This window comes from Diospyros lotus, chromosome 1, assembly GCF_014633365.1.
Source record: "Diospyros lotus cultivar Yz01 chromosome 1, ASM1463336v1, whole genome shotgun sequence".
In the NCBI taxonomy this organism is placed as follows: Eukaryota; Viridiplantae; Streptophyta; class Magnoliopsida; order Ericales; family Ebenaceae; genus Diospyros; species Diospyros lotus.
The window spans coordinates 38868494-38891829 of NC_068338.1; the positions used below are offsets into that span (position 1 = coordinate 38868494).

The following is a 23336-nucleotide window of genomic DNA, read 5'->3' on the forward strand; positions in this document are numbered from 1 at the left end:
TGCCATTCCTCATTTCCCCTTCTCACCTAATTGTTATTTTTTCCCCTTCTAGTAGTATTGCAGATGTGGTCTAGTTTTATTTATTTTGGTGTTCTTTTCCATGTGAAACATTAATAAATGTCCGAGCATGTGATTGATGTTATTAACTCTACTTGTACTCGATTCATGCTTTCTAGTTGCACTTTGCATGATTTTCTGCATACCTTAGACCTTTTTTTTTTTTATAGTTTCAACATCCTGTTTTTCAATAAGTAAGATTATGCCACTCAGAAATTCAGAAGGGGAGCAAAAGTGACTCACAAGACCTCAAGTTTATTATTGCTACCACCTCCCATCTGCCACTCGGCTTCAGATTCTCAGTTGATATTTGTTAATGCACCTTCCATGTTATTGCTCTGCTCCTTTTACTGGCTTGATTTTTCCTTTGACAGGTTGTAGATGAAGTGAGGGAAGAAAGGAGAAAACTGCCCAAGCAAGAGGTAGCTAGAAGGCATAGAATTCACTGAAAGGTCTGCATCTAATTGCCACAAGTTTGCACGTTCCACTTCCCCAGAATCAGAAATTAGGATTTTAGGTACTTCTATCTTCTCAAGCTTCCAAGATGTTGCATAATGCGTTGTGAGTTGTGGCCTGATCAACGGAAATATTGTGTCAGAATTTAATGTAACTTGTAAATGGGTTTCCTTTTGTACGGAGAATTCACTCCAGACACAAGGACAGAAACGACATAAAAGAAGAAAAAAATTAGCAGCATCTTAGCTTGTTGCATATGCTAAAAGTGTAAATATAGCACATCTTCTTGTAGCATTAGATAAATCAAAGGTAAAGTATAATTATATCAAATCTCTTTAGCCCTGATGTTGACAGATGTGTAATTCTTTTGCCAAGAAAGAAACTGTGTTCTAGATCGGCCCCAATTATACAGTAGATGAGTAAATTATTGTTAGGTCAGAGAAAGTAATATGAGAATGACAATGCACTTTGTATGGCAACTATATTGATGAATTAGAAGATGCATCCTCAGAAACAAGAAAGTGAAAGACATTGGCAAATTACAAAGCATGGTTTAAGTAGTAATTTATATTTCATGTTAAGTATTAGATTGTGGGTTTGAATTTTTTTATATTCTTTAGTAGTTAACCATCACTTTATAAGAAGGTTTACATAATTACATCCACTTGGTGAAACGAATGTCCTATCAAAATTCGTTTTTAGACTCAAAAAAAGTAGTGAATCGGAAATTTAGACACCCTATAAAAGAAAGACATAGGCATAAAACCCAACATTTCTGAACCTGTTTGGATTCATCCCTTTCTTTGTGTTTCGGAACTCCATTGGTTTGTTTGGGCATGACTAGTTGATATAATGTTCCATTATCCTTTTGTTATGCTTGTTGTCAATGAGAATATGCATTCATTACTCTTTAAATGCGCACTGGATAACTTGTTGAGCACGTGCAATAATTGACAACTGATTTTCATGTTTACTGCCATTACATAGGGGTCACTTTTTTCCCCCTTCAGTAGGTACTACATTGGAGTTATTGCTGTCTTTTATGTACATATTTGTCTTAGACATGTTACTCTAGGTATTTTGAATTTGACTTTTTGGCCTCTATATTAATGGAAAGGAACAAAAAGGGGAACCATAGAATGGTGTCCACCCACCTAGAAAATTTGACGAACTTGATTAATCTTCCATAATAAAGTAGGTCGGTAAACATTGAACAAACACCTTTAGTATATTGGAGTTCAGTCCCTACAAAATTTTGATTTGCTTTGTTTTCCTCCAGTGAGAACATGAAGGATTCCAAGCCTACGTGAAAGGACTATGGAATCAAACTTAACTAACACATTCAAGGATGTGCCTAGAGCTCAGAAAACAGAAAACCTCCTTATCGGAATAGACCAAAACAGAGTGGGTTTGCTGGGATCTAGGCAACCATTCCTGGTGTTTTCAATGGATTTCCCAGCATTTTTAGTAATCCTTTTTGGGGTTTAAACTTGCCCGTTATTAGAGATTTTTGGAAACCCTAAAAAAAAGAAAAAGAAACAAACGGGAGGAAATTGCCGGCGTTTAAGGTATCTAGGGCAGTGTGTGTAACTGCGAGATTTTCTGTTCCAAAAGTTCGGTTTAGTGAACAATAGAAACAGAACATTTCTCCCCATGGTTCTAAACGCCAGAAACTTTCTTGTCACCGACACTTTTTTACCTAAATATCTAAACAAACACCGAGAAATATTTTCACAGCGTTTTTTTCCATAAATTCAATAACGCTGAATGCCCTCCTTCTGTAGTGATGCTTGTTCATAAATAGTGCATTATATATTAATATTTGTTATAGGTGTAAAGAAACGATTCTTATTCTCTTACTACTTTTCAGCCTCCCTGCACTTGTATCTGATACCCACAACTCAATGTTCCCTCTTGTCATAGGCAGCAACTTCAAACACTGCCCCATCAAGGGGAAGAAAAGGAAGATAAACAAAGACAAAAGTGAAATTATTGTGGTAGTGAGTATTGTCCATACTCTTTATGTTTTCTTAATTTCAAATTTATAATTGCATCATGCGCTTTGTAATTTTGTCACGCTGGTAGTAATTTTGTGCTGACACTGGACACAAGGATGAAATGCCTCCATTCAGTCTTTTTAGGAAACTTCCTTTTGGATAAACACACCTTCATTTGTTTGTTCTGAACCATCTAATCCAGTTACTTCTAGTACTTAAAATGATTTTTCCTTGACACAGGAGGAGCTAAGATGAAAGTGTAAACGAGGTGTCATATCTTCCTTTGAAGATGGATCCGAATTGTGTCGATCAATCTGTTTCCGATTGAAGGAAAAGCCACAGTGAAGAGTCCTCAAATGCAATTCAATTTCCAATCAAAACATAGAGGCATTAAATTGATTAAACTCAGACTGGGTGGGAACAACAATTCTCGCTACTATTTTATATTATTTCTGCAATTATCTTTCTTCTTGTATCGCCGTTTTTACTGTATTTCTGTCATCATGTAGGGTTGACTACATAAATTTTAAATTTTCATTCATTTTTATCTATTGTCAATAAATTTAAAAACAATTTTACCACTATACCAAACTCACCTCCTGCCAACTTAAAACATGAATATCCAAATTGCCAAGATTGAGTTCCGCTATATCCCACCATGCATCTGTGCTAGAAATTAAATGTGTACATTCACAAATAGATTTTTGTAACAATTTCTTTGCATGTAAATTCATTTGCCTTGATGTGTATTTTATTTTAAAGTGATATGATAATGATTTTTAGCTTTACCCGGTTGGTCGACTAGGTAGGCTGGCTTAGTAAATTTACATTTTTGCCCTTGTTTACTTTAGTGATTAAAAACAAACAAGAACAAAAGTGTAAATTCATGGTAAGATCAAATATCTGGTGTCCAAAGTGATAATATTTGCTATGGTACTTGGTGGTGCTACAGATCTATGTCATATATTCCTCCCATGGTTACTCCAATTTTCAACTTAAATCTGTTGGTTAACTTTCCAGTGATAATTAAAAAAGGTAGGTTTATACAGCATGGACCGAGTATATTTTAGATAACACATGATGGGAGAGTCCAGCAGCAGAACATGGAAATATTGAATTTTAAACTACTCTGCTATTTCTGGTCTCTGAAAGTAGCATGGGCAATACCCCCAAATGCTCTCTCCTGCCAGACTGCTTGATCCAATATGTCTTTATGAGATATTTCATAAGGCCATCTCCACGTAGTTCATCCTTGCTATGCCAAAATTTGAAGAGCATTTCAAAAAATTTTTGTTCCAACGCTGCTCCCTACCTATCAAGTCACTCCTCAAATTTTTGTGGAGCTTGAAATGGCTCCCTACAATTGAGGAGTCATGTTTTGCTTCATAAAAATCTCCAACGACTTTCTTGGGGTTATGAGATTTGAAGAAAAGCCTCCAATAGCTCTGTGTGAGCTTATGAGATTTGAAGAAATCGTCAGCGACAAGCAACGGTGATGGCAACAACCAACAACAACAATGACGACGGCGGCGACGGTAGCGATGCTTCCTGCTCTAGCAGCAGCGACGGGTCCTCCTCCTCTCCTTTGGTTGTGGGTTTGTGTTTTTATATTGTTACTTTTGTTTTTTATTAATCAAATTAATAGTAACTTATATGAATTGTATTTTTTATATAGTAATTGAAATTTTCAGTGTTTTTGTTTTATTTGTTTATTTTCTAATGTTAAGAACATTTTGAATAATTCTTAATTATTTCTTATCTTGCTTGATTTTAAATTAAAATGTGTTTGGTCGACTAAAAGAATGTTTAGATTTTGTGAGTGATGTATTTTATTATTTTGTGTATTTAATTATTTATTTTATATGTATTTGATTATTTTGTACATATAATTATTAATTATATATATGTGTATCGCATAATTTTAATATAATATTTTGAAATTAATCCTAATTTTGTTAAATAATCATTTTAAAAAATATTAGTAAATTTATTTATAAATATATTAAATATTATAAAAATCTAATATCGTCATATTTATTATTAAATTATCATAAATAATAAATTTTATAGTAATAAAAATTATAAATGAGATAAAATAAATAGAATTAAAATTTATTAATAAATAAGTAGAATAAAGAGTGTGGTTGGAGCACACATAATCCTTTAGACAAAATTAGAATAAAAAGTGAATTATTTATAATATAATAGAGAATAAAATAGGAAGTGTGGACTAAAAAAACTGCATTCTAAGTAGAGGTGTCAAAAGAACCGGCTGGCCCGCGGGCCGGCCGGCCTAGCCCGTGATGGGCCGGGCTTTAGGGGCCAGGCTGGGCCAAAGAAATTGGGCCCACGACTAGGCCCGACCCGACCCATGGCCCTTATGGGCCGGGCCCATGAGGCTTTTATGGGCCAGTAAGGCCCTTACTCATTTTTTTTTTTAATTTTGTTATTCTTTAATAATTATTGATATTGGATACTAAAAAATTTAATTTCGTAATATATATAAATAATAACCATCAATTTATTTAAAATTTTTAAGTTAAATTTTTTATATATTTAAATTATAAATAAATATTCTCCTTTTTATATGTACATTATTTTTCATATCAATTCACAAAAAAAATTATAAGGCATATAGAATTTTGAAATATAAAATAATAAAATAATATTTAAAACTTAAGAATTAAGATAGAAAATATTTTTAAAAGAAAAAAATTAATTTTTATATATGTATTATTTTGATATTTATACATGTATATATTATATGTATTATTTTTAAAAAAATTATTTAAAAAAAAAAAAAAAGGGTCAGGCCCATCGGCCCGACCCGCTAGGCCCTGTGGGCTAAGGGCCCGGCCCCTTTGTAGGGGGCCGTGGGCTGGGCCGGGCCCTATCCATGACAAAAGAGTCCGAGCCCGACTCGACCTTTTAGTAAAAGAGCCGGCCCGACCCGTTTAAAAAGTCCGTGGGCCGACTCGGGTCGGCCCGGCCCTTTTGACACCTATAATTCTAAGTGCTGAGGAAACTGGAAATGGATAGAGATGCAAACTACCATTCAACTCTATAGACTCTAGATGCCTCTACCTCCACCCAACTGGTGGGCCATCTGCTAATCCTGAAAATTGTTTTTTTTTTTTCACTTGCGAGTCTTAAAAATAGTTAGTTGAATACAACATACAAACACTAGTATTAAGTAGTAATTCCATTAGATGAAGCCGACTACAAAAATTCTATTCATTTCTATCCATAACTATAAAATTGCTCGTTGAATGCTAATTTTTTTTTTTTTAAACATGTTCAATTTTGCTAGACTAATTCAGTTGTCACTAATTTATGCCGAACACCATATTAAGGGTGTCTTATTCCATTTGTATTTTCAGTTGAAATTAAGTGCACAATTATAGTTCATTTGACGAAGCTTAATCCTCGCATACTGACTTAAGATTTGGGTAAAGAACCAAACTCTATTCCTCACGGAAAAAATTAATTAAATAATTAATAAAAAAAAGTCAATAGTGTTGCATACCGGATGCTGATCTAGCCGAAAGCAGCTCAAACCATTAACAGCTGATGTTGTATCCTTAATACCTCTTGGATTGGCTGGCTTTAAACAACTGCAGCTTCATTAATGAGGATTACGATACAGTATCCAGTGTAATGAAATAACTATTACAATTACTGAGAAAAAGACAAAGAAAAGGAAAGAGTTTTTACGATTGATATGATCTCCACTGGTGAACTCGACAAATTCAACACACATCTGTGATGCTCTCACATCTGAGCTTTTAATAATCCACCAAGGAGTAAAAACTGGCACCATGGAGAAAAATTTTGCCTTTAGGCAAACTCCAAATAGGAAGTGCTCAACCTTCTCATTCTAGATACTAACTCACAAAAGCAAGCAGGAGCGTCAGCCTTAGCCGTGCATTCAACTGACAGTTCAAGAAGCTTTCCTCGACATGTACAGAACTGTCACGGGTAGAAGGTACAACACAAGAAGACATATAGTAGACAAATTTTCAGCCCCAAATTGCATTATGAACGGAGAACCCAGTGAAAGGCAAGCATGATTCTCAATCAACTTAAAAGTTGTTTATCTTGCTTGAAGAAAAAAATCAGCCTAGCAGCCTGGCCAGATCAACTACTGTTGGAAGAATCTCCTCGTACAATTGTACATTGATTTAAAGCATTGACCGACAGAACATCATTTTGGCAGCAGAGTAAACAGATCTGGCATCATCTGCGTGGAAAATTGACATGAATTGACACTTCCAGTGTCGGAGAGTAAATAGGACAACAAGATGACACCATAATTGAAGCACACAAACATCCTCATAGTGCAGGGGTACTAGAGGTCACGGCAAAACGAAATTTTGCCAAGGCCTACTTCACATAATGGACAAAAATCCTTTTTGTCTTTCTTTGTATCTAAAACTAGTTTAAGTTTGTGGGAAACGTGGAGGCTGATTCAATTTATGATACCTATGCCTAGCTAGCCCAGAGTCTCGCTGCGTGGTCAACTATTGGTGGTCAAGGGGGCAGCGCCCCTTACGCCCCCAAACCCTAAGCAGGAAATTGTTTCCAAAACCTAAATGGATTAGGAAACCTATCCAAATTAAGAGTTCTATTTGCCCTAGTTTTCATCTACAAATATATGGGCATAATGCTTCTAATTGTAACCTTCTGAAATAGTGAAAACATTTAGTGCAGTTGTGGATGTAGGAATTGTTTGCTGAACCACATAAATTTTGTCGTGTGTGGGCGCATGATTTTGTTCCAAATTTTTTATCACTTGATTCATTCCCTAACAAACTTATCTTAAGATCCAATTGTTATACAATGAGAAGGGATACTTCTTTTTTTCTTTTTCTTCTTCTTCTTTCTTTTCTTTTTGATACATAAGATATGAGAGAATAAACATGCTGTCGTTGATTATTTACATCAATTAACTGTAACATCACCCAGTGTAACAAGCCAGTCAATGCAACCATTCACCTAGGTAAATAGAAGGATCTCAATGAGAATCCCCTATGTTTCACACCACTTTAATTGAAAAAATTATTACTTGATATGTTCATATGAGCCTGCAAACTGAAAATAAATTCCATACCTGCAACCTTGGCCAAACTATAATCTGCAGGCACATTGGTCTCTGCCTCAACAGCAGCTTTGGCAGCTGCTATACCAACAGCCAAACTCTGGATAACATCCAACCCTGCAGAGATGCAAGCAAGTGTTGCACCAACCAAGCAATCCCCAGCCCCTGTAAGCCTTACAACTGAGGCAGGAAGTGCAGGGAAGTGCACAGCGAATAGATTAGAGCTTGTCTCATGCTCTGTAGCTCCAAAAAACTGATTTGGAGGACAGCTTGAATTCACATATCTGTATAACAGGCTGCTGGAATCATGAAGCTTGCTTTTCTTCGAACCATTTTTCTTGAATCCAGGGGGTCCTCTAGAACATAAAAACACCCCGTCTGATCCAAGAGTCACAATGACAACTTTAATACCTTTCTCAAGTAAAACCCAGATTGCTGGTCTGAGCATTTGGAACAAGGATTCTATTGAACATCCAATATTCCTATTATTTTTGTGAATTGGATGAAAAACATCACCGCAAGACAGAGCATTTGCCATGGCAATAAGTTCATCTTCATTAGGTGAAGCAAACGTTATCTGTAAAACCCTCAGATCAGTAAGCAGTAAGCACATATGCAAAATGAAATGCATAAATCAGTGGTATTATTGAATACTGATCCTGTTATTCCACCCTTCCAAAGTTATATCTGTTAATCTATGTTTGAATGTTTGTTCATCAAAGTTGAACTCTAATGCCGAGCACAAGCCATTAATAAAAGTCGAGGGAATATCAACAACCAAATGATTAGAGCTAAACTACCTTAACATGCACACCACAAGTAAGCTTTGGCACTTACAGACTCTACAACTGAAACAACTCTTCTGGATTTTACCACTGAGACGGGCTCAAACCACACAGGGACATCGGATTGAACAGCCACTGAGAACAAACAGGTGAACTATTATAAATTTAATTATAACCAATTAAGCAAATAAACAGAAGAGTTTTTTAGAGTATTTTCAACATTAATCAAAATATTCCAGTCAAGTCATGTTTTATCCATCTCAATGTGCACAGACACAGAGTAAATGAATTAACACATAAATGAATAAATTACAGCTCAGTTTGGTGACTATGTAGCACAAAGTTAACAGAGTCATTAAAGAAATGTACTTTGGGAAGTTAAGTTTTATCTGTCCCAATGTGCACATATTACATCTAACAGATAAAAAAGAACACATTACAGCTCAGTTTGATGGCTATGTAGAACGAAGTTACACAGTCAACAAAGAATTGTACTATAAGAAGTTATGTTTAATCTTATCTCAATGAGCATAGACAGAGACGCAGGATAACAGATAAATGAACAAATTGCAGCTCAGTTTGGTGGCTAAGTATATAAAGTTAACACAGTAAGTAATTAAAGAATTGTACTTTAAGAAGAGAGACACGCACATAACACAAGCAAATAAATCAATATACCGAATTATATTGGTGTACAGCACTAGTGCATGTCTATGAATAATGGGCACCTTGCACTATTCGTTTCTGCAGTCAGTGACTTGTCCATTTTTTCAGAAACTCCTTGTATCAGCTATCTGAAATACAGTTTTTCAACCTACAATGGCATATGCCTCATTTAACAATATTTTCATTTGATTCTACAAAAGTGGACCCAGAAGTATATATCACAATATGTAAAAGTGACAAAAACCAAAGCTACTTTGGTTTCTTTTTTCCTTTATTCCACATAAATATGGACATATATCAGAATATTAATCAACAAACCAAAATAAGGACCGTGAAATTATAATTTAATTATTAGTACAAAAAAATAGCCTTTCAGGTTGAAACTTGCATAATCACGTCTTTCATTGATATGGACAATGACGACAATATTCTGAGAGAGGAAATGGAAAAAAAAAGGTACTTCTGCAAGACGCTTCCAAAGCAGAAGGATGTAAGTTTGCATCCACCATCACAACAGGAGCAGAGCTTATATTGTAATTGAATAATTGAATCCATTCAGGTGTAAGAAATTTTTCCTGCGTCATGGTAACAAAAAACACTTGAAGTTGGCAAATCATCATCCAACCTGTAATGCCCAATCACTCTTTTAAAAAAGAACTTACAATTGCTTCTACACTAGCAACCCCAGCTGCGACCTCTCCTTTAACATCAAAGACGTTGCATACAACAGAAGTCTCAATATCCTGGCGCCTTTGAATCCCTAATCAAAACTTAATATTTCAGTAGGACATGAGATACTTCTAATGGTACTTGTCATCTGAAAGAAGAATGTGCCAAACACGATAAAAAAGGTGTTTTGTAGCCACAATTTTCCTTCAACTCAAGTTCAACTGTAAATTTTTGGTGTGTTAGGTGAGTTCAAGTGTTTTACAAAACAATTATAAGTGAAACTCAACTCAAGTTGACCAATTTACCAAAAAGTTTTATGTAATCAAACCCACCTTACATACCTCACCTCACCTCACCTCAATCCCAAATGAGGCTTCAGTGGAGTAAATTACAGGTGGTATTTTTACCAAGTAGTTTTATGTAATCAAACTCACTTCACTTACCCCACCTCACCTGGCCTCAATCCCAAATGAGGTTTAAGTGGTGTAAATTATAGGTGGTATTATGGGATACCTGTGACTCTTAACCCCAGTGAAATCTTGCCCTGGGTTGCCTTGAACCCAACCAAAATCACAATTTCGAGTAGATAAATACTAAATACCATCGAATAGCATAAATCTGCAAAGAGAAATTAGCAAACTTCCTGCTCCTAAAACAGAACCATGACACCAAATAGTGCTCTAATTAGTCCTAGCCCCATATTTTGTCCAATAAAATATCCAATTGCATAGTTGTTCCTGTACCATGTACCATAATGAAAACAGCACCCTGGTTAACATAGATTATAAGTCTTTTCTTACTTATCATTTTATCTACAAATTCTATCCCCAAAACCAAATATGCACATTTCCTTACTGATGAATAAGTAAATAGGTTATGAAACATAAGTCATAATGATCCATGTTCAGGGAAATAAGTTCCAAAAACATAAAAGAAAACCCCATCAATTTACACAAATAATCCACAACTCATGCAGGGCTTCTCCCTCTTCCTAAACAGCATTTCCACTGCTTTGGTTCCATTGTTGGGTCATTCTACTCTTTTGCACTTTAACATTTTTTCAGAGGTTTGCTACTATGGCCAACTCCATGAAATAGTAGGGGCACACTCCTGATTGATTAGCAGGCTTCGGAATAATTACCAGAATCAAATAGAATGGCAAAAAATGTCATTGTCCTAGCATGATTAGAAAATCAGTCAGGGGCATCATTTATGCAATGGATCATGGAGAAACCAAAAACTCGCAAGTTGATCCAATAAAAATTACCCATAGAAGCTTTTTTGAATAGAAAACCACATTAGTTTTTATTTTGATTCACGAACTTGATAGCATGGATGAAGACAACATTTGCTCAGCCAGACGAATGAGTTCAACCTATATCAGTCAACAAGACTAAAAAATGTACCTCCCATAGACAGTCCAGCAGATTTCCAGTACTCCAGCAGCAAATTCCCTTTTGAAGAGAAAGAGCATCTGTCAGTTTCAGGATTAATTAATTTTATTCTTTTTTCATTTGCTTCCTCCTACAGAAACAAAAAAGAATTGTGCCTTTCTCAAATAAAGAATTAGACGAAGTCTGCTAGTCTAGCAACAAGGCACATCAATGGATCTGTTATATAATTAAAGGACAGAAGTAATTCTGGTGCATCAATATTATTTGGACATAGACCTATTAATCTGTTATTGAATCAAGACAATGGACAGATTGTGGTATGTATGGTAAACACTATTGCCTACTTGCAAAAATCAAAGAAAGGTGAAAAATTACATGTGTATATGTCCACACATTTGGACATCCCTTGTAAACAGAATCGTATATCATTTTTAAGTGAAATGGAACTGAATAAAAAAGAAAAAACAGAATGGGATTTGGAGACTCTCAGGAATTCTCTAACAGTTGTTTGGATAGGTCATTTGACCAAATCATTTGGGACTTGAAATTCCAAATTCATCGTCTGGATACACTTTTATTGAAAGCATTTGGATTTTGGTCTAAATCCACCCTGGATTTGAATCCAAAAATAGAAGAATTGGAAATGCAAGCATTTCAAATTACAAATTTCAAATGATATCATCTGAAATCCCTCTATCCAAATGCAAAGAAAATTATGATTTTCATTGAGAGTTATCACCTCTCATTGGCCCCCAATACTAAAGTATAGTGAATTATATGTTTGACAAGGCACCACTTTCTTTCTCATCAATTCAATAAGAGCAAAGTTCCAAATAAGGCACTGTACTTTAGTATTGGGGGCCAAATTGGCCACTGTACTTTAAAAAGGCCCAAAGAAGCCACTATACTTCAAGAATCTGTGCCAAATTGGCTTCTACACTTTAAAAAAGACACAAACTACAACTATTTGGGGGTCTTTTTGAATCACAATTTGGGGTTTAATTTGGACATTTGTAATTGTGTGAGGTTAATTGGGCATAGAGTTGACCATATTAATAGAATTAAAAGGTCGTTGGAAGATGTGAAGACGACATTGTCAGGATCCTATCCTAACTTAGGTTTTGATGAAGAACAAAATGTAGAACGAGAGAGGGAAAGAGAAAGAAGAGGGAGAAAAAAGAGAGAAATTAGGGAGAAACAGAGAGAGAAATGAGAATCTGAATTCAAGTATTGATTTATAATGTCTCAATACAACGTGGTATGGCCTTATATATGGCTACCCTCAACAGTTAATTGGTTACATTTATAACTAATTTTACTAACAGCTTATAACAGTTGCAGTAGTTTATTACTAACTAATGTAACTGTAATGATTGCAGTTGAAACAACTTCAACTACTTTTTGCTACTTCATATCTATAGCTACTCTTTATATAGTTTTTCAATTATAACAAAAATAACTACTAACTGTTATTCACTTGAGAACTACTCTGCTACAACCACCACTCTCTTGTAAGTGTACACCCAAGGTCTTGACAGACATCTACCCTAATGGCTAACTTGGCCTCGGATCCAAAAGTATGGTGGCTTATTTGACCCTTTTCTAAAGTACAAGGGCCAATTTGGCCCCAAGTCTAAAAATACAATGGTTTATTTGGCCCTTCTATAGTGGCCAATTTAGCCTTGGGGTCAAAGTATAGTAGTTTCTTTGGCACTTTCCCGTGCAATAAATATGGTATGATGAGTCAAGAGTAATGTTATGTTATTGTGAATGAATCCCTCGATAAGGATAAATGTTAATGTAACTAATGTCAGGATACATCTTATTTAAGTATTCACCTGCCATATCAAGTCCCATGGCACTTATCATATAAGGCCTTATTCCAAGCTTTGACATGCACTCAGCCACATTCCTCGCTACACCACCTGGTATATGGTACACCTGGTGTATAGGCAGACGAATGAAATTTTGTAAATTTCCAATTTTATTGTTAAACCTTTTGTCTTACAGTATGTCCAATTTTACGTCTGTTCTGAGTACACTCGTCAAGCAGTGCTTACAGTACACCAGTATCCAATACAGTATACACTGCTCACAATATCGTGTCACGGACATACAGAAGGAAAAGAAAACAGAGGATCGAGGCATACCTTGCCAGGAGTGGTGGTCCTTGGATTTGCAGGCATAGAAGGGGTGGCGTGAACATCCAAAACCATACCTCCGATTATCACTGGCTCTCCCTCAGCATCTTTCACTTCTCCACCTTTAACAAAAACCTAGAAACAACACAACACAAACTTCATATGAATACAGTCTACAAAAATGTGCAGAATGGGAGGAAAACCTTGATCAATGAATTTCTTCAGTTCTATATATCAGAAATAATAATTATATATAGGAAAACGCCATGAAATCTTACGGAGTGAAGAGGCCGCGAAGGTTCAGATGGAGGCGGCAGCTTCATTTATGTTCTCCGATCAGCGGCGTCCCCCTTTCTCGCCGAGGCGATTCTCAAATGGAAGCGAACACTGTTGAGTGTGATGCAGCAGCAGCAGAGAACCACGAGTTGGGCTGTGAACTAATATTTGTTTGGTTTGGGCGCAGAGATGCAGATTTTGATTTGGGCTCAAACCGATCAAAGAGAACTTCTAGGGCTACAATGACTTAACTAGTTTGACATGGGCCCTGGTTAAACAAACTAGTAGAAATCTTCTGAAGCCGCGAGAACACAGACTGGGCTGGAGAACTAAAGTGGGCCTCTGGGCCCATTTGTTATCTTTTCATCTTCTTCCTTTTTTAATTTCAAGGCCCAAACAACAATAAGACACTAATCCATAACTCACTACACCAATCATCTTCATGCCTATCCATTCACAAAGAGAAATTTAGAAATTTTGATTCACCCATTTTTAATACAATTAGCTAAATTCACAAAGTTATAATAAAGTCCTCTCGTGTATGCATGAGATTGTGAGTTCAAACCTTATTATACTTTTTAGAATAAACATTTTTTATTATTTCTTATGTATTATATATATATAAAAAAAAAAGCTAGAAGGAGTATTTTGTAAATAACCATATATTTCAATTAATCAATATTTTATGAGAGTTAACATGGGAAGCAGGTTGGGGTCAATATCGACAATGAAATGTCACAACAATAGACAAAGCTTGGTGGGCCAGAGCGAGTTTCAGCATGTGGCCAGTGGCCAGTGGCCAAGGAAGAAGTGAGCCAAGTCCACAGCTACCAACGTAGACCGCCCCACTGCCCCCACCCTCACACCTTTCTTCCAAAACCACCCAAAATACGCCTAATTTTGCCCTTCCAACTTCCGTTTCCACCGCAAGTTTTTTATCATCCCAACTTTAAAGCTCATCCAGTAAATGAGATGAGGTTGAGTTTGAGAACATTTAGGTTGCGTTATTTTTGTTGTTTTTAAATTATTTTTAATTTTTAATTTTTTAAAATAATAAAAACATATTCTTTTTATTGTTTTTAAAAATATATTTTTGAAAATAAAAAAAATTGTAAAGAAAACTCAAAACAACTAAAAGTTGTTTTGAGTATTTTTATCCAAAACAAAATCAAAACTCAAAATACATTTATTTATTTATATTTTATTATTATAATAAAAAATATTATAAAATTCATTAACTTTAAAATGTAGATATTTTTTTAATAATTTATAAACATTAAATATTTTTAATTTACTAAATAATCAAATTTATTGAATAAAATATTATTAAAATTTTATTTTCAAAATTTCAAAGAGAACGCATTTTCTAATTTTCTGTTTTGAGAAATAGTTTTTCAAAATGACAAAGAGAACACGTTTTCAATTTTCTAAAAACAGACTATCAAAACAGAAAATTAAAAATGAATTCAAAACTCAAAACTGAAAATTAAAAAGCAAAGAGAACGCACTCTTAGTTTCTTTTAATTAAGTATTCAAATTTAGAGTTCTTTGTGGTTTATTTTAAAATTATGTGTTCTTTTTATACATCATAATTGAGATTAATCTTTTGTCATATTTATTATATTATTTAAAATTTAACTATACACTAAATTTTAGATGTATTTTACATAAACAAGCTTGAATTGAAGCCCTAAATGTACAGCTAAGTGAAAAGACTCATTTGAAGTATGTTTAATATAAATAAGTTAGGTTCGAACCGATAAAATTTTGAATAAATAAGCTTGAATTCAAATTTAACCCGACAAATTTTTTTAAAATGTATATCTTTAACATTAACGGATTTGGCTTATTCGGGTGGTTTTAATTTTAAATCTAGAAAAAAAAAAAAGATCACTTTCAAATGGGGTGGGGCGGATGAATGTAAACCGCAGTCGAAGTTTTCAAATAATTTGTTGAATCTATTTGGTAGGAAGTAGCTTTCGTGCTTTGAATGTGCCATGGCTTCTTCGTTTCAACCCAAATACTCAAAGATTTGGGTTGAGGAGGTGGTGGCGAGGGTGTCAGTGTCAGTGTCAGTGTCTCACAGTCAGACAAGTAGAGAGCTAGAAAATAAAATTCAAAGGCACGTGCATTGGACTACGTAATATGTGTGGTGTGTTTGGAGTGCCACTTTCAAACTCTTTTATAAGTTAGAATTTAATGCTTGTATTGGGTCTACCTCACAAAGGCCTTTCTCCACCGTCCTTCCTTCTCCCTCCCTCCTATTCTCGTAGTTGTAGAATGGTAAACCATACATATCTTCAAACATCTTATTTTATAATAATATTAATCTCTTTCGTCATCAAAATCTGCATCTTTTTAAGATCAATTCACACCCTGCCTGATTCACTAATTTTAAATTAATTTCACTTTTGACTCGTCGATGTCTGGTAGGTGTGACTGCTAAACACTCCATTGGCCAAGGAACAACATTTTTATGATATACTTGGTTGATGTGCTATATATACACGCGATCCAACTCTATCTATAAGAATAATTAGCTTTCAAATATTAGCTGAAAATGATTTCAGGACATAAATGATTTCGAGATCATTTCGTGGTGTTGGAAAAATATTGAAAATCATTTTTGATATGATAACATATTTATATTTTACAATCACGTTAAAGATAAAAATAATTACGTCTCTATTATCTCGATAATCATATTTGTTGTACGCCATTTCCGCTTCACTCTTCGTGGGCCGAGATCAGTCTAATGGGCCGGCCCAATCATTCAGAGCCTAGAAAGTCTCTCGTCAAAAGAAGTCCATACACCACCGAAACTCGAAGCCTGTAAAGCAAACACCTTGCAAGCTCCTGGTAAAATCCCCTAGCGATCGACTAACGAGCTCCCAATAAAACCCTCAGTTCGCTTGACCGCCGAGGTCGCTGGCCTAAAATAGTTAACTCGCATAAATGGTAAAGTTGCTGAGAAGTCAGAGATAGGGACTATTCATTTTATCTGCAACAGCTCATGCCCCTCGTAATGAGGATCCCACTCTCGATTTTGTGTAGATGATAAGGGTTGTTTGTCCCCCATTATGTAATCATTGTATTTCTATATGTTATTTAAATTGTAAATGCCCCCTCAGTATAAATAAGAATCATAGATATCATGAGGGACGGAGAGAATAATCAGACATCGCTATTCTGAGAAAATAATCAGAGTGCGGTTGTGGAGTAGATATCGTTCTGGCCGAACCACGTAAAAATTCCGGTGTTGACTCATATCTAAAACTTTCATATTCTTTTTCTTGGCACTTTGAACTTACTCACTGCGACCTAAAACGAATTAAGGTCGGCTAAAATTGAACGTCGACAATATTAAAGATAAAAGCAATATGTATTTATATATATGTTTACTTGAATGAATAATAAAAATTATTATTTTTTTATAATTTTTAATTTTTATATTTATAAAAACACCCTTATATTTTTTTAAAGTATTTATCAACAATTTTATTTCTTATTTAAAAAAAAAATATTTTCATATTTTTATTTTATATTGTATTTATTTTTTCATTTTCATTTCCTTACAACCTAAATTTTTATTCAAAAAATTCATGCAAAAAGACGCGACCCTAATGTTTTTAAACATCTTCTTTAAAAACTTGTTCTCTTTGATTGATACCTTTTTGATTGAATTAAGTTCTTTTATTAAAATATTTTAGTAACTTATTAATAAACTTGTTCTAATAAAAAGTTTATAAGCTCTACAACTCATATAAATATTTATATAATTTAACAAATCCTAACGGCATGCAGTACTTAACTCATGGTTGGTTTGTGTATTATCAAGTGTATTCAATCGATTTATTTAATGCGCAATCAAGTTATGTGTTGTTAATATAATTATTTTTCTTAATAAAGAAGAATAATAATGGTTTGATATCGACTTAGACAGTAATATATGATTTGGCATCAACTTTTAAATTGGCTTGTGTAGTTATATAAGTTGAATTGGATCAAACAAACGGGTAGACCTAATCATAGAGATTTAAACTAAAGTGATGTGGACTTGATCAGGTGCCTACCTTTAATCTTTTAATATTTTATTTCATATATGTAGTTTTTTTTTTTTTTTTTAATTTCTTTGTACTGCATATATGCAATGCAGCAAAGGCGACGATTAGCCGATACAGGATAGGCGAGGAGGGGGCTGGGGTGGGACAACACTGCTTGAAGAGATGATGGATAGATAGTTGCATCTTCCACACAGAGAGAGAGCCAAACCCACTTTAACATCTGTATGTGTGTGTGTGTATGTGGTGGTGGTTTAATTCAGGTTCAACCGCCCTAAACCCAATATTAAAGGAATCTGAAAATTACAGCTGAGAATTAAATTAAATTAAGTTGATGAGACGAAACAAGCAAGAAACAAAATTAAGAGAGAATTGGAGGATTAGGTTGGATGCATTGCATTTGACATCCCAACGGTTGACGCTTTGTTATTGTTGCACATCAACTCCATCTCTCCTTCCCGTAAATCTTTAATGGCAAATACGACCAAAAAACAAAAATTGTTTATAATCAAAATTGCACGTTAATTGAGACATTCTTAATAATAACAAATTATTTTCATATTGAATAGCTATAAAACATGGAAACGGCTCAAAGGCGCCGTTTCGGTGTTTCCGAACCGTTTCCCATTTCGAAAACGCGAAGACAGCTCGAAACAGCCTTCGAAACGTTTCTGTAAATTGCAAAACGTTCTGGGGGCCGTTTCGCAATTTACAGAAAATGTGGGAAACATGCTTCACACTTAAAACGCGTTTCCAGCGACCACGGTCACTCACCTGTAGCGAGAAAGACAATGGTCACCGAGAGGCGAGGCGGCGACAGTTGGCGGCGAGGCAAAATATGGAGTATGTAGCGATGGTCAAGGCGAGAGATGGTGTACGGCGGTGGGCGGCGATGAGAGTGAGAGACGAGTGACGGTGGCAGAAACGCTTCGACTGTGAGAGAGGTGAGATCGAACGTGATTGTGAGGGCAAGAGACTTGTCGATGGCGAGAAAGGCGAATGATGGTGGCAGAGACACTTCGATTGTGAGAGAGGTGAGACGAAGACGAGGTTGAGGGCAAGAGACTCGTCGATGGTGACCGAGAAAGACAGCAACGATGGCAGAGATCGACTATGAGAGAGGTGAGATCGACGGCGAGGGCGAGGGCGAGGGCAAAGGCAACAGACGCGTCGACGGCAAGAGAGGCGGCAAGTCAGCGACGGTGGTAGATGGAGGAAGCGGCGTAGTCAACCATTGACAGCAAGCGGCGTGGGTCTCTGAGAGTTTGCGGGTAATAGTCTAGGGTAATACTGTAATAGTATATCTAGAGTTTGCAAAATTATAACTTAATATTATTTATAGTATATAAATTATATATTAATTTCACATATACCTCTATATTTTTTAAAATTACAATTTATCCCGCATTTCCGTTTCTTAACTTTTTTGAAAAATACCGTTTTCGCGTTTCCGTTTCCGCGTTTCCCATTTCCATTTCTGTGCAACATAGCTGAATAGTATGTGTTGGGGTGTGATATCCAACAAGTTCAAGACGATGATGATAAGATCGGGTAAGTATAAAATTATCATAGGTTTTGACTCGGGATTAATAGATTTAAAAAAAAGTCTAAACTTATTTATAGAAAACTCGATAAGTGAGCATTTGTTAATCAAGATATGAGTTAGAAAAGTCAAGATATGTAATGTATCTTGGACTTCTATCATTTCCAACATGTTTGTTAAGTTTATCTAACCATTTTTGAAAAAATCATTAATGACCTCTTATCTTGATCTTTCAACATATGTTTATCCCTCAAGATAAACATATATTGGTCTTTATAGATAAGAAAAAAATGACATTTGTGTCATTTAGTGTATTTTAAAAAATTTAACAAACAACTTGATAAAAATCTTTGAATGCTTCCCAACTTTATCTTGACCATTCCATATCTTGATTCGAAAATCATTCCGAACTTATTTTGATTATCCCTTATCTTGCTCATTTTAACAAACGCTATCTAAGAAGATTGCTCAAGTAAGTTTATCTTATTTTTTAAGAAAAACAGGCATGGCCTAATTGCTCAAACAAGAACCAACCCCAACCCATTTTGATCTAAGCCTATTAATTGCCCTATTTAAAGTCCATTATGCTCCTTATCTTTATTTAGCCTATTAACCCATTACTCATCTTATTTGATCTAGTTTATTTGAAGATGTTGAAGACTTGGTTGTCCAAACCATTCAAATCTAGGTTTGTTCTCCCCTTTTTTCCTCACCCTCATCTATTTTTTTCATATATCTAGAGAGTTTATCCTCATCTTGGTGAAATGTTATTTGGTTCTTCGATGGTTATTTACATATATTGTATTTATGGCAGTGGTTTTTGAAGGGAAAAAAAAGAGAGAGAGAGAGAGTGATAGAGATAGTCAAAGAGGAAAAAATGAGTGGTTGTTGGTATTAATTTTCAGGTTGGAGGTATTTTCTTTCTATTGGGGCAGATTTGAGTTTGATTTAAGGCTAGTTTTGGATTTTTCTTGGACCGATTCTTGATTTGATCTTAGTGGATCTTGGATTGATTGATCTGAATCTTGAAACTCCACCTTCATCTCCTCCATTGCCGGCGATTCATCAGAGCACAACAGAGAGTTCTTTTGCTTTGATTTTTTGCCATTTCTTGTTTTGATTTTAACTCACTATTCTATATTTTTTTTTCATTAATTTTGTGAGGTATTTTCTCATCAATATGTATTAAAAATGTACAAATGCAGTAGCCCGGAGGTAAATATTGTTGTCGCCGCCAGTGGCACAGACAAATAATGTACAATTTATATGCATATTGAGTTGTCCCTGTCTTCTTCAACGTAACAAACTCCTCCATGCCCATGCTCATGTCATGCTGATGCTGATGATGCCAATTCTTTCAAAACAGTGAACCCCCTCTCTCTGGCTGTCTCTGTGTGTCTTCAAAGTTCTTTCCCTGATAATGAAAGAGAGATTGGGGGGGGGGCCCGGGGGGGGGGGAAATCAAAATAAATCAATATCTCAGAAAATTCAGCAGCAATGGTGTCGGGTCAAATCGGGGACTGAAGGTGGACTTGAATCAGTCAAACTTCGAAACTCTTTTTTCCACACTTGCCAGCTATTATTGTTCTCGCTTGTCTTTCTCTTCTCAGTTCTCATTCTTTTTTACAATATATATCTTCCCCCTTGCCAAATTTATTTTATTACCGAATATTAATTAATAAAATTATAAAACACAGAACATAAACTGATACCAAGTTGATAGTATAATCTAATAATAATATCCCACTTGTTCTGTTCATCGGTGGCGTTTTCCAAAACAGTCGCCAAAAACAAGGGCCACCCAGACCCCTCCCCGGGCCTTCTCCTTCGACTTCGCCAGCTGTGTGTGTTATTTTGTGGACAATCCTAGTAATTGGATTTATATCATTTCATTTCATAAGTTGTTCATTTGATTCAATTTTAATTGTACAACAACTGTAGAATTCCAAAGTATTCATAGAAACCTTTATATTGTTAACAATTATTTATGTGTATTTTATAAAATAAGGTTCTAATCATTCGCGGTGAATATTTTTAACCTGAAGAATAATTGAGGAGGGTGCAATTTGCACGACCAAACGGACACAAAAGTGCAAGCCGATTGGGGGAGGGAAAGGGGGCGGGCGGGATAAGGACGTGAACGAGAGAGAAAGGTGGGGGCCATTTTGCAATAAATAATAATTTAATTTGATGGGTACATTAGCCATCGCAGTTGACCCAACGAATAATACAACCTTCTTCACATGTCGCCAGGCCAGGCCGTGCTTGCCATAAATAGTTAATTAACTATAATAAAAAAAATGATTCAGCCCCTTTTCACTTTGTTTTTTTAATGTTTATTTTGGTTGAATGGGCTTGGCTTATTATAATTGTGACACGCCATTTTCTCTTCTTTTTTATTTTATTTTAATTTTAGGTCACCCATGACCCATCTAAGATCAGATCTTCTTCCTCTTTTCTTTGTAAACACGTTATCTTTATTATTTTTAAAAATATAATTTTAAAAATAAAAAAATTCAAAATAATAAAAAGTTTTTGAGTGTTTTAATTCAAAATATATTTATTTATTTATATTTTATTATTATAATGAAAAAAATTACAAAATTCATTAACTTTAAAATGTATATATTTTTTAATAATATATTAACATTAAATATTTCTAATTTACTGAATAATCAAATTTATTAAATAAAATATCATTAAAAAGTTATTTTTAAAATTTTAAAGAGAACGAATTTTTTAATTTTTTATTTTAAAAAATAATTTTTAAAATAATAAAGAATATGTATTTTTAATTTTTTAAAAATAAACTATTAAAATAAAAAATTAAAATTAAAAATTAAAAATAAAGAGAAGGCACCTTAAAATTTCTAATCATGAAAGTAATTTATTCTTAAATTAAAATTAGAGTTAACTTCAATCTTGTGAGTAAGACTTGTAATATTAAGCATTGTTACAAATCAATACAATAACACACTAAACATTTTGCTTAAGTAAAATCACTAATTTAAATTACAAAATATAATTAAATATCACTGTTTACATTATTGTTGTTGAGAAATATATATAAAAAAATTCTTACAAATTTACATTTTTGTCCTTTTCAAATTTCAACTGATCTCCATTTTCCAAGTCATTTGCTTGTAGTTGAAATCAACCAGCCTGGGATTCCCCGCCCACCCACCAAAAAGACTTTCTAACTCCAAATCATAAGAAGCATACTTACTTAAAAAAAGGTGTAATTTTGGATAACAGAACATTCATAGTCAATTATTGCCAATAATAATAATATAATGGTGACACATATAATAATTCATTACAATTGATGGCAATAATTAATGGGCAGAGCAGACAGCGAGCTATGTCACATGAAGTTGGACTACTGCCTTCATTTGCACACATAACCACTCACCCGCTTACATAAATACTGCCCCAAGAATTGAGACACAGCTTTTGTCTATAAATTTTGTATTATTATGCTATGAAATGAAATGGCATGATTAGGTTATTTCCAATCATATTTTTTAATTTATTTTTTATTATATTATAAATAACTTATTTTTTTTTTATTTTATTTTAAAATCTATATTTACTCCAACCATACTCCCTATTCCACTCTCTATTTGTCTTCTTATTTTATTTATTTATTAATAAACTTCAATTCTAATTTATTTTATCTTACCTATAATTTTTAATATTATAAAAAATTAATATTTATTTTTTAATTTAATAATAAATATTATTTTATTGAAATTTAATATTATTAATATATTTTAAAAATCAATTTATTAATATTTTAAATAAAATTATTTAACAAATTTAGTCAAATTAATTCCATAATAATAAATTTAAAATTTAAAATATTAAAAATAATATTTCAAAAGCTATATTCCATCGTTAATACTCAAATGAATTCAATTTAAACACAAAAATAATACACCAATAGTCCAAATATGCTAAATCAATATTCAAATCAATTCAAATTATAATCAATACTTAAATCAATTCAAATTAAACACAAAACAGTACACCAATAGCCTAAATATGCTAAATCAATATTCAAATCAATTCAAATTAAACACAATATACCAATAGTTGGCCAAATATGCTAAAAAAACACAAACACAACTAAAATTAAAAAACGCAATTGAAACCCAGCCATAATCCAATCGTCACCGTAACTGATCGAAAAC

At 34.0% G+C, this 23336-nt stretch overlaps 1 protein-coding gene across 7 annotated transcripts; it reads right to left on the bottom strand.

The window, feature by feature from the left end:
* Nucleotides 1–483: 483 nt before the first annotated feature.
* On the bottom strand, nt 484–13761 carry LOC127801833 (pseudouridine kinase). 7 transcript variants are annotated; one of them, XM_052337277.1, is made up of 11 exons: nt 13542–13755; nt 13273–13398; nt 12961–13063; nt 11135–11182; nt 9722–9819; nt 9520–9634; nt 8446–8528; nt 7621–8185; nt 6225–6320; nt 6037–6110; nt 484–630 (listed from the first exon to the last, which is right to left on the bottom strand). In XM_052337277.1, the coding sequence occupies exons 1-11, from the start codon at nt 13584–13586 to the stop codon at nt 589–591; spliced, it is 1395 nt and encodes a 464-aa protein (XP_052193237.1). In that variant the 5' UTR covers nt 13587–13755; the 3' UTR covers nt 484–588. The 7 variants fall into 7 exon arrangements, 4 of the variants coding, with proteins under 4 accessions (XP_052193237.1, XP_052193265.1, XP_052193274.1 ...); XR_008023196.1 differs by having other exon boundaries at nt 533–630; nt 6037–6124; nt 13542–13752; XR_008023197.1 differs by having other exon boundaries at nt 533–630; nt 6037–6124; nt 6225–6750; nt 13542–13745.
* Between the last annotated feature and the right edge of the window lie 9575 nt (nt 13762–23336).

What these genes read in the sequence shown, in the direction of transcription:
- LOC127801833 (XM_052337277.1), bottom strand. Translation starts at nt 13,586, where the DNA reads ATGAAGCTGCCGCCTCCATCTGAACCTTCGCGGCCTCTTCACTCC. An exon ending in TTTGGAAGCGTCTTGCAGAA is followed by an intron (nt 8,529 to 9,519) that starts GTACCTTTTTTT and finishes GTTTGTTCTCAG; the next exon opens with TGGCTGTTCAATCCGATGTC. An exon ending in TTGTTTCAGTTGTAGAGTCT is followed by an intron (nt 8,186 to 8,445) that starts GTAAGTGCCAAA and finishes AGGGTTTTACAG; the next exon opens with ATAACGTTTGCTTCACCTAA.